The following is a 10,899-nucleotide window of genomic DNA, read 5'->3' as shown; positions in this document are numbered from 1 at the left end:
GATATACTTACCTGATGAGTTTTGAGAAAGCTTTTGTGACAAAATGAGTATAACATAAAATACCACTATGACACTGGTGTTGGATGTTTTGTTCTGTCATCTTACCTTTTCAGCATGGTTGTATGGGAAATCTGCTGTTTGTTTTTCAGGGAGAGATTAGCTTAGAGGAGTATTATGGAGCATTATGAGCCGGAAGACTTTCATTTAAATCCTACTTTGCTCATGCAGTGACTTTTCACAGGATGACACAATGAACACTTTTCACATTTCCGGGGTTTTCAGAAGTGAAAGTTGTCATTGTTGGGTAAACTACAGTGGCGAATGGGAGACAACAACAAATATCATTTTTGCATTCCCATTTGCTCCAAAAAAAAAAAAAAAAAAAATCCATGATAGCATTTCCACAACTTTCTAAAAGAGGGAAAATTGGTTGATTACGACAAGTGATTGATTGATTAATTGAGAGATTGATTACGTTGGTCAAAAAAAGATGTCAAATTTGCCATCACACCTTCAGCTGTTGTAGAAGCAAAGTATAAAGTTATAAATGTATATTAATAAAAAAAATATGAAAACCGTTATAGTTTTGCGATGTTAATAAATCTGAAAACGTATTATCACAGTCTGTAAAAGGGTCCATGTGACTGTGCCTTTGCTTGATTAATTTTTTTAAATATATTTTTCAAAATATGTATAAATAACAAATATTACTAAAATATTTATTGAATAATTATGTTGTGACGTTGGAATAGGCCAACGTCACAATTATGAACTAATCTCTATCTTAGAATTTGTCTTTCATAAAATTTTTGGCAAGCTTAGTGACTGCCTTAAAGTCCCCATGAAATCAAAATTGAAGTTGTTTGGCTTTTTATGAATATGTTAGTATTACTGTTATCTATAAGCTAGTGTGCTCCAAAACATTGACAAAATTTGCATTTAGAAGATATGTGACCCTGGACCACATGGGTAAATTTTTTGAAATTGAGATTTATACATAATTTGAAAGCTGTCAATAAATAAGCTTTCCATTGATGTATGGTTTGTTAGGATTGGACAATATTTGGCCGAGATACAACTATTAGAAAATCTGGAAATTGAGGGTGCAAAAAAATTGAGAACATTGCCTTTAAAGTGCGATTGTGCTGCATTCACTCACAAAAATAAATGTTTTATATATTTACGGTTGGAAATTTACTAAATAACTTCATGGAACATGATCTTTACTTAATATCCTAATGATATTTGGCATAAAAGAAAAATCGTTAATTTTGACCCATATTTGACCATATTGCCACAGATATACCCATGCTACTTGTGACTGGTTTTCTGATCCAGGGTCACATTTAAGCATTCAAAATGTATGTTCTCTCACTTCTGCCAAAATGGATCAATGGTCACTCTGCACTTCAACTTCTCATCAGAGATTCTGTTCAATCAAATGCTCTCTAGAATCTACAACGTCCCGCCCCCAAATAGATGTTGAAGCTGCGACTAAAATGGTCACTTGTTCACACATTTACTCTTTTCTACATGAATGGCATATGCACTAGGGATAGGGAACAATTCAGACCGTGTAAATAGGCTTTCCATTGGGGCAAATGAAGTCAGGTTTCAAGTTAGTGTCACACGAACAGCACATTGAATAATGCTGCACGTTTCAAGGCACTTCAGTGGGTCTTTAATTAACTCTTTTACCTGCCGTCTGTTATACGGTTGGGGGCGCCGCTGACACATCTTCTGAAAGAGTACAGAATATCCGGATCAAAACACAGGCGAAAAAGAAGCAGAAACAAGCGATATCATATAGGCAGATGCAAAATAACGCGATAATAAACATTGAACATAATCAAAAGTGCCTAATGTTACCAAATGAAATGTCAACCAAGGATGAGGATTAGGATGGTGCAACCAGGGGGTGTTGATACTCAATCTACTCCATCTATGTTTTGATCACCGTTATGAATCCGATCTGGGTGCAGTCTTTGACAAAAACGTGATTTTCTCAGCTCTTTGCTCAAAATGTTGCTTTTTTATAAAACTTACGACATTCAAGTGTTGATAAAAAAAGAATGCATTCAGCTAGCTTTTAGTTTTGAAACTTTTAGTTTTTTTTAAGCAGAGGATCTGTTCTTTCTCTTGATAGGCTATTGCATGTTCAGATATTCATATAACAAAATATGTTTGGTATAGTCTTAAATAAATATGTAATTCTATGCCTTGTTGTAACTTTTATTAAAACTATAATGTGATTATTAACCTCATTATTTGTGCAATATTTGTGCAATTATTTAATGTTAGTGAGCTTTTGTCTTTATAAGTGTTGCATACAAGTGTAGTGTTACATTTCTTTTTGTAAATTTAATTAATTTATTAAATAATTAATTAATGGTTAATGAACCATTTCAACTTTCATTTAGCTAAGGTTGTTCAATTAAAATACAGAACATTAATTAGCATAAAATAATGAACTGTCATGAACAGGCTTTTTTGTTAATGAAAAAACCAAATGTTGAAAATAGGCTATTGCTGCTGATCAATACAATTGAATTCTTTAAACGTTATTTAAAAAATCATAATTATGTGTGATTTAGTTGCTTGACAAGCTTCTTTTTTCACAGCATTTAGCAGTGACCTCTTTTTTTGCTTCTGTTTTGGAGTTTAAAGTAGCTTAATGTCATTTGCTAACTCAAATTCATGATTATTTTATCTTTTGTCCGTACAAGATGTTCATCACTAAGTTGTGAACATTTCACTTCCAATAGTCCCTTTCTCGGCTCTGACACAAGAACCCATACAGACGAGTGTCAAGGACAATCCAGCTGTCAAGTATTTAAGGCTTTTCACAAAGGCCATGATTCCAGGCTCAAAGCTGGAGATAATACGATGGGAAGCAGATTAAAGAGGGGTTAACGAGTGATTAGCTGCTTTATCTGCTCTGGGCGGCAGATTAACTGCCATCTCTAACACAGAACCACAATACAGGGTGTAAGGGATGATCCGAATTAGCCAGGTTTTGGTGCTGGAAATGAGATTAAGTGAATTGTGTGTCTTGCACTGCACAAATGTAGTTTTGCATGTGTTGAATCTGTTTGTCATGTATTTGTGTGCCTGCACAAGAGCCTGTGTGTTTGGTAGATGACAACAAACCTCAAATCCTTCCATCAGGACCATTTGGGAGGAGCAAAATGGTATCTTTTGGATCCCTATAAAAGAGGGATCACTTGACAGTAGTTTGAGGGAGCCTTCATCTGGTGTTCAACGAAGAGAGAATTTACATCGATACGGGTTGGACTCTTTTTGCGATGCTGCAGTAATCTACAGAAGGAAATAACACAATTGATTGAAGCTTTAAGGTGTTACAGCGTTCTCGGTGGAGTGAATGCCAGTTTCAAGCAAGATGAAGGCAGTACCAGAGTTTCAAGAGGACTTCTACCTCCCCATCGCTTTAGATGTCAACAATATTTCTGCTTACAGTCCTTTCCTGGTCCCCCAGGACCACCTGGGTCACCATGGCGTATTCATGGCCATGGCTATCTTTATGCTCTTCCTTTTCATCGCAGGGACTGCGATCAACGTCCTTACCATTGTTTGCACAATTCAATACAAGAAACTCAGATCTCACCTTAACTATATTCTTGTGAACCTTGCCATTTCAAACCTGTGGGTGTCCGTTTTTGGTTCCTCTGTAGCATTCTACGCCTTCTGGCATAAGTACTTTATCTTCGGGCCGATAGGATGTATAATGGAGGGCTTCACTTCAACAATTGGAGGTATAACATGCATCCACATCATTTTAATGCTTCTGTGTTAGTCTGTTATAGTTCACTGCAGTTAATAGACATTGTGATTTAAGATGGTTTCACCAAACCCTTTTTCCATTTTTTTTTCTCTGTTGTTGCAGGAATGGTGAGTTTGTGGTCTCTTGCTGTGGTGGCACTTGAAAGGTGGCTGGTCATTTGCAAACCCCTTGGGAACTTTACCTTCAAGACCCATCATGCCATAATTGGCTGCATAATTCCTTGGTGTATTGCATCGTCAGCTGCATTCCCTCCACTGTTTGGATGGAGCCGGTAAGTCCCACTGCTCACACTGAGGAAGACACAATGCCAAAAATCAATGCCTAACACCTTTTTTCCCCCACTCCTGTACAACTTGTTCAAGTCCCTGAGTGAAGTACTCTGATTGAATTGTGCAGAGTTGTCTATCCCATCAACCTCACTGAGATTTGTTTTACAGGTACATCCCTGAAGGTTTGCAGTGCTCTTGTGGACCTGACTGGTACACGACTAACAACAAATACAACAACGAATCCTATGTCATGTTTTTGTTCTGCTTCTGCTTTGCGGTTCCTTTCAGCACCATCGTGTTCTGTTATGGTCAGCTGCTCATCACACTCAAATTAGTAAGTACAAATTTTATGCAAACATACAGTGTTGTAATTTAGACTGATATTTCAAGTAATCTCATTTCCAGCACCAAAACCTGGCTAATTCGGATCATCCCTTTCACCCTGTAGTGTGGTTCTGAGATGGCAGTTAATATATATTAAATACATATTAAAACCACGAAACCATATTATTTTATATATTAAGTTAATTCCTGTTCTTTATTTTGATCTGAAAACTAGATAGGAAAGTGAACATTCAAATGCTAAAATTAAATGCACACTTTTCTTATTTTGAAGGTAAGCTTCACACTAACATTTTTACTTAGTTGGTCCAAATCCTAACACAACTGATAAAAATACAATTTATCATTTATTTATTTTTTACATAGATAAATGATAAATGTGTTTCATTGCTCTGCCACATTGGGATGCACATCCCTGTCCACTAGATGGAGACTATGAATGGGTTACTGTGGTCATGTTGCCCGTTGCTCTAAAATCCCTTGTTTGTCCTACCAGGCAGCCAAAGCTCAAGCAGATTCAGCTTCGACCCAGAAGGCAGAGAGGGAGGTGACAAAGATGGTGGTGGTGATGGTGGTCGGCTTCTTGGTATGCTGGGGACCATATGCTTGCTTTGCTATCTGGGTAGTTTCCCACCGTGGTGAACCATTTGACCTGAGACTGGCAACCATACCATCCTGCCTTTGTAAAGCCTCTACAGTGTACAATCCTGTCATCTACGTCTTAATGAACAAACAGGTATAGTATTATGTGTACATTTGGAGTTGTATTGTTGAAGTTTTTTCCCATAAGGCTACAGTACTAAATGCCATGTTCATATGGCATAACTAATCACTTTTAATAATATGTGCTACTCATTTCTTTTGAAACCCAGTTCCGTTCCTGTATGATGAAGATGGTCTGTGGCAAGAATATTGAGGAAGATGAGGCTTCTTCTTCATCTCAGGTCACCCAGGTCTCCTCTGTTGCACCAGAGAAATAAACCCATTCTTAATGTAACCTCATCCTGCGGACAGAACCACTCTGCTGCATGGCAGTGAAAAAATATTTTTCATTGATTGTAAATAATAAACATAGACACACTAGGAATTTTTGCTTTTAATGTCAACATTTTTGTAACTTGGTCTTGACTTGCTGAACAAGTAGAGTGAGTAGAAGTTCATTGTTATCATTAAAAATGTACAATAAATGCAAAGAAAGAAAGAAAGAATTGTGGTGGTAAATTTATCAGTTCAAGAGTTGTGACATACAAGTTTATATGAATTATATTACATTAGTCTTATTTCTTCCTGTTTTAAATGGACTGTTGTAGTGAGCACACCATTTTACAACAACTAACACATGAAAACAGAGAAGTATCTCATATCTGATTGTAATCAAGTCCGTAGCCCTTCAGTTATGAGAAATGGAGTAACACATCCAGGGATGGTCTGAAAAGCAAAGTCAAACAGACTATTATCTGATATGCAAAACTGCTAATAATTAATCCTTTTTGTTAATTCACTAAAAAATAATAATGAGAATTAATTTTCAATGTCTCTTTAAAAATACAGAAGAAATGTATTAATTGCTTACTCACCTTAACTTCTTCTTGTACTTCATCCAATAAGCAGTTCACTTTCAAATCAAGATACAAGTGCAAAGAAAGAATATGAAATTAGCCGTTGTCATTTCCAAACTAGCCTAACACAATAAATACAAGAACAATATCAATATAGTTAATCTAGAAATTAAACCACAAATGATGTTAGAGAAACAATGAGCAGTGAAAGCAAAGTTTTGCCCATGTTAGATTAACATCTATTTTATGGATTAATTCCATTCAAACATGTAAAAATTGTTAAATAAACGTTCAGTACTAAATACCATGAATATAGCAGTTGTCCAATGGCAGACCATGTGAGACCAAACTATTATCTTGAGCTTTCGTTGAGAATTCAGTTGTATATCCGAGTTCTGCTAGTAGTGAACTTTTGCCAATCACGAATAGTTCAGAACTAGCGGAATTCCAGACATAGGACTGACTGAGTGCTGCCCCTTGATACTTTCTGATCCATCTGTTTCTGAAAAACATCCTTTTCAACTACATCTCTGAATATCTGTGATTTACACTGTGAAATAGCAACAAAAAACACTACAGTGACCCTTGACTCTCAATCCCGCAAAGCGTACATTAATTCCAATAGTCTATTAAACTTCAATTTATTTCGATAAGCTTCCACTTTAAAAGGAAGTGTAAAAGATCAAAACGAGCAAATACTCGTTTTGGATAAACACATACATATCAGTACAATTCTCTGCAATTTTAAGAATGAAAAGGAAACAATTGATAGAGTAAAAAAGTGTACAGACTGCTCTCGTCTTCGTGTTGGCTCCATCCTCACCCTCTGTTCACGTTCTAGTGTTCACTTCCTCCTGCTCCACTTTGCCACAGTAGATGGAGAAGCCGATGGCTGAAAAAAGAAAAGAAAACGCCTATCGTCAGAAACAGGGAGAGATTAAAACTGACCTCATCAAGATTTTAAGATAAACCCTGCTTTCCCTAAACTGAACCATCAATCCATTGGGATTAGGAAGGTTTGGGCTGCATCCTTGTCAATACTAATTAGGATCTCATGAGGGTACCTGGGTACCCCAGTTGTCCCAATAAGCTGATTTGGACTTGGACCGTAACCTAGATGTCTGACTTACAGTTACCCTGCACATACTGATGATTGAAACTGTGTTACATTTGTTTTAATTGGACATGAGATAATATGAATGATTAAGCGTTTTTGGGCATGAACTGTGTGGCACGGTGTTTACAATGAAATTGATATAAATGAAAAAAAATTTATGTCCTTTATAAAATACTCTTTAGCCAAGTTATGCAGTCTTTTTTGTCATTATTTACATTTGATAAAATTAGGTGTTTTGAAATGTCGAAATCTTTTGAATTATGAAAAAAGCCTCTTTAATTGATAGAGATAAAAGATTATAACAAAAACAACTTTTTCTGCTGAAATGTTTTGTGTGTCACTCTCAGAAAAAAAGGTACAAAAGCTGTCACTGGGGCGGTACCCTTTCAAAAGGTACACCTTTGAACCTTATTTACACCTAAGCAATGCATACCATCTTAAAGGTTTATATTAGCACTCAAATGGTACATATCAGTACCTTTCGAAAGAGTACCGCCTCAGAAACATTATTATTGGAATTTAAATTTTAACTTAAAATCCCATATGGAATGTTTCTTATATTCTGCTCTTGTTGTACGGAGCACCAACAAAGGAGCCAGAGCACTCTAATCTGGTGCTATTTCAGAGAATGACAATGGATTTGTTTGTTGCTTTTTTTGCAATAATGATCTCATGCCTCTTTAATAAAAGTGTGCTGTACAGTAATACTGCACACGAAGCTTCAGTCATGGACAACACAAAGAGGTCAGTGGCCTAAAATTAAAACTGTAGAAAGCATCAAAGGGCCGTCACCTTCTAATCACTCTTCTTGGTCTTGCCAAAGGTCACCACCGCACACTATGTTTTGGTTTACCTGTGATGGCTTCAACAATCCTAGGAAGGAACAGTAGCTTAGGTCTCCTGTAAGCCTAATGAATGAGTTTTTGTTCTGCTCCTGATACCTGTTTTGACCTCAACAATTCTCCACCCTGTAAGCCAGGGCATCCTCCTTTTTTGCATATAAAAGCACTTTGATAAGAGCCCAAAGTCTGTCGGTGTGAGTCGGCCAGAGACAGAAGGTAGTAAAAGCACAAAGGCCCAGACCTTTACAGCAGCTAAGGAACTACAGGTTTGGGCTATATAACAAGCTCCAAAAATGGCAGACGTGATGTTCGCAGCCAGGCGAAGGGGAGATGAAACAACGAGAGAAGCAATGTTCACATATACCAACAGCAATAACACCAAAGGTGAGCTTTTAAAATTTCTTCTATTTCTATTTTAAATTGTAATTTGAGTAGGTTTAAATAGGTAGGTTGTGTGCATTGAATATGTTGACAAAAAATGTATAGGAAATTGTTCATTCGTAGCTATTCTGTTAGAATGATAAAGCTAAGTGAACGTCTTTGTGGGCTTTAAAAGCTTCCGCAATAGTAACAGTGTAATAGGACTGAACATTTTGGCAGTCTTACTCTTAAACTTCAAATGTGTGGTCTTTTGACCTTAGCACTCTCTATGCATTTTGGCCAGAAGTAACATAGCCAGAGAACAATTTCAGACTGATGAATATGGAGCATCAGAATAATGAGAGTTGGTTACAAAGGCTTCAGGCGAGAACTCCTTCAAGATGATAATATTACTGCTCTTTATTTCTCATTTCCAGATCCCTTTGAGGGACCCAACTACCACATTGCCCCTCGATGGGTATACAACATCTCAACATGCTGGATGATATTCGTGGTCATTGCCTCGGTCTTCACCAATGGCCTGGTGCTGGTGGCCACGGCCAAATTCAAGAAGCTCCGTCACCCTCTCAACTGGATTTTGGTCAACCTCGCTATAGCTGATCTAGGAGAGACTCTGTTGGCCAGCACCATTAGTGTGATCAACCAGATTTTTGGCTACTTTATCCTCGGACATCCCATGTGTGTACTTGAAGGCTACACTGTGTCTGTATGTGGTAAGTTACTGCCCATAGGGAGCAAATAAATATGCAAATTATTTTGACCAAAACTTTGTGAGTTTTTTAATGATATCTAACAATCAACAGGTATCTCTGCTCTGTGGTCTTTGACTATCATCTCTTGGGAGAGATGGGTGGTCGTCTGCAAACCATTTGGAAATGTCAAGTTTGATGGTAAATGGGCAACTGGTGGCATCGTCTTCTGCTGGGTTTGGGCTGCTGTCTGGTGTGCACCTCCCATATTTGGCTGGAGCAGGTAAAATTACTTATTAAATGATCAATAACTAATGAAGGCATTTTACAGCTACGTACATTTATATCTTAGTAATTCATCATGAAATCGTTTAATTCTTTGGGTGGTAAGACCAACAAATAAGTTCCACACAAGCATATATGTGGATCTTTCAAATCCATTATTTTTCAGATACTGGCCTCACGGTCTGAAGACCTCCTGCGGCCCTGATGTATTCAGTGGAAACGAGGACCCCGGTGTCCAGTCCTACATGATTGTCCTAATGATCACCTGTTGTATCATCCCTCTGGCCATCATCATTCTCTGCTACATCGCTGTGTACTTGGCCATTCATGCTGTAAGTTGTCTCCTTCACTGCTTTCAAAAGTTTATTCCAGTTTCTAAAAAGGCACTAAGCATCTATAATTTCTTTCCAATAGGTCGCCCAGCAACAGAAGGATTCTGAGTCCACACAGAAAGCTGAGAAGGAAGTGTCCAGAATGGTGGTTGTCATGATCATTGCCTACTGTTTTTGCTGGGGTCCTTATACGTTCTTCGCCTGCTTTGCTGCTGCAAACCCAGGCTATGCCTTCCATCCACTGGCAGCAGCCTTGCCTGCCTACTTTGCCAAGAGCGCCACCATCTACAACCCCGTCATTTATGTCTTCATGAACCGACAAGTAAGTCAATGCTGTTTAACAAAGCTCAAACCTTGAGCACAATGAGAAAACCTTGCATGAATCTTTGGAAAATAATCTTGATTTCTCTTTCTTCTCAGTTCCGCGTATGCATCATGCAGCTCTTTGGAAAGAAGGTGGATGATGGGTCTGAGGTGTCTACATCCAAGACAGAAGTGTCCTCTGTGGCTCCTGCATAAATTGCACACCAGATCTCAGAGCAATGGTCTTGAGTCAGACATGGGAAAAAAGATGAAAATGGGACTTTTTATATTCCTTGTTTACCCTCAACGTATCTCGACAACTTTGCTTCCAGATATTTCCCTTGGAGTGATGGGGAATACCTTGTTGCATGGCACTGTGTGTTAACACATTACTTGCTCAACGGCCCCGTGGCTTAAGATCTACCGGAATGATGTTACAGTTTTTATGGTATTCATTTGTCACACAATCATTTGTCCATGATACTCCATCCACTGACTATTCAGAAGGTTGTATGCCTATATATAGCACTGCTTTGTGGGAATGTGACACTCAGCGTGGTTTAACTAACAGCAAAAAGTAATCGCCTCATTGTAATGTACAATTTCTGCTGAATTGCTGTTCAGTGGCAATGTAATAATATCTCTGTAATCTTAATTTTGTAGCCATCTTGCAAGAAAACAAAAATGACAAAAAAATGTGTTTGATAGATAGAGGCCTGCCCATGTACAGCATGTAATATGGTTCTATTTTTTTCTTTGATGAAAATAAAAAAAAAAAGCAGCAAAATAAATGTTCTGTTCTCAGTGTCTTTTATTACACATGCACATCTCTCTGAAATTATTTCATTGTGGGTCTCCATAGGGCATCAATCGAAATAGTCAAGATATGGTCCCTTTCACAGCATTTTCGCATATCATTTTCATGTACAGAAACTTTAAAATTTGTATCTTATGTGCATTTTTATCGCTATACTTTAT

The 10,899-nt window shown here is 37.6% G+C and overlaps 1 protein-coding gene across 1 annotated transcript; it reads left to right on the top strand.

Annotated features, from left to right (window-relative positions):
• Positions 1-2,572: 2,572 nt before the first annotated feature.
• LOC309487607 (uncharacterized protein) lies at positions 2,573-10,137 on the top strand (the record flags this gene model as incomplete). The annotated part of the gene is made up of 12 exons (XM_082155328.1): positions 2,573-3,773; positions 3,905-4,073; positions 4,240-4,405; positions 4,910-5,149; positions 5,286-5,375; positions 5,965-5,971; positions 8,232-8,315; positions 8,729-9,025; positions 9,116-9,284; positions 9,453-9,618; positions 9,701-9,940; positions 10,039-10,137. Exons 1-12 carry the CDS (start codon positions 3,383-3,385, stop codon positions 10,135-10,137), a joined length of 2,118 nt encoding a protein of 705 aa, XP_082011454.1. The 5' UTR covers positions 2,573-3,382.
• Between the last annotated feature and the right edge of the window lie 762 nt (positions 10,138-10,899).

The sequence above is a fragment of the Leuciscus leuciscus genome, assembly GCF_965113295.1.
Source record: "Leuciscus leuciscus genome assembly, chromosome: 23".
NCBI classification, from domain to species: Eukaryota; Metazoa; Chordata; class Actinopteri; order Cypriniformes; family Leuciscidae; genus Leuciscus; species Leuciscus leuciscus.
The sequence above is the reverse complement of the archived record's forward strand: the minus strand, read 5'-3'. Positions and strand labels throughout refer to the sequence as shown.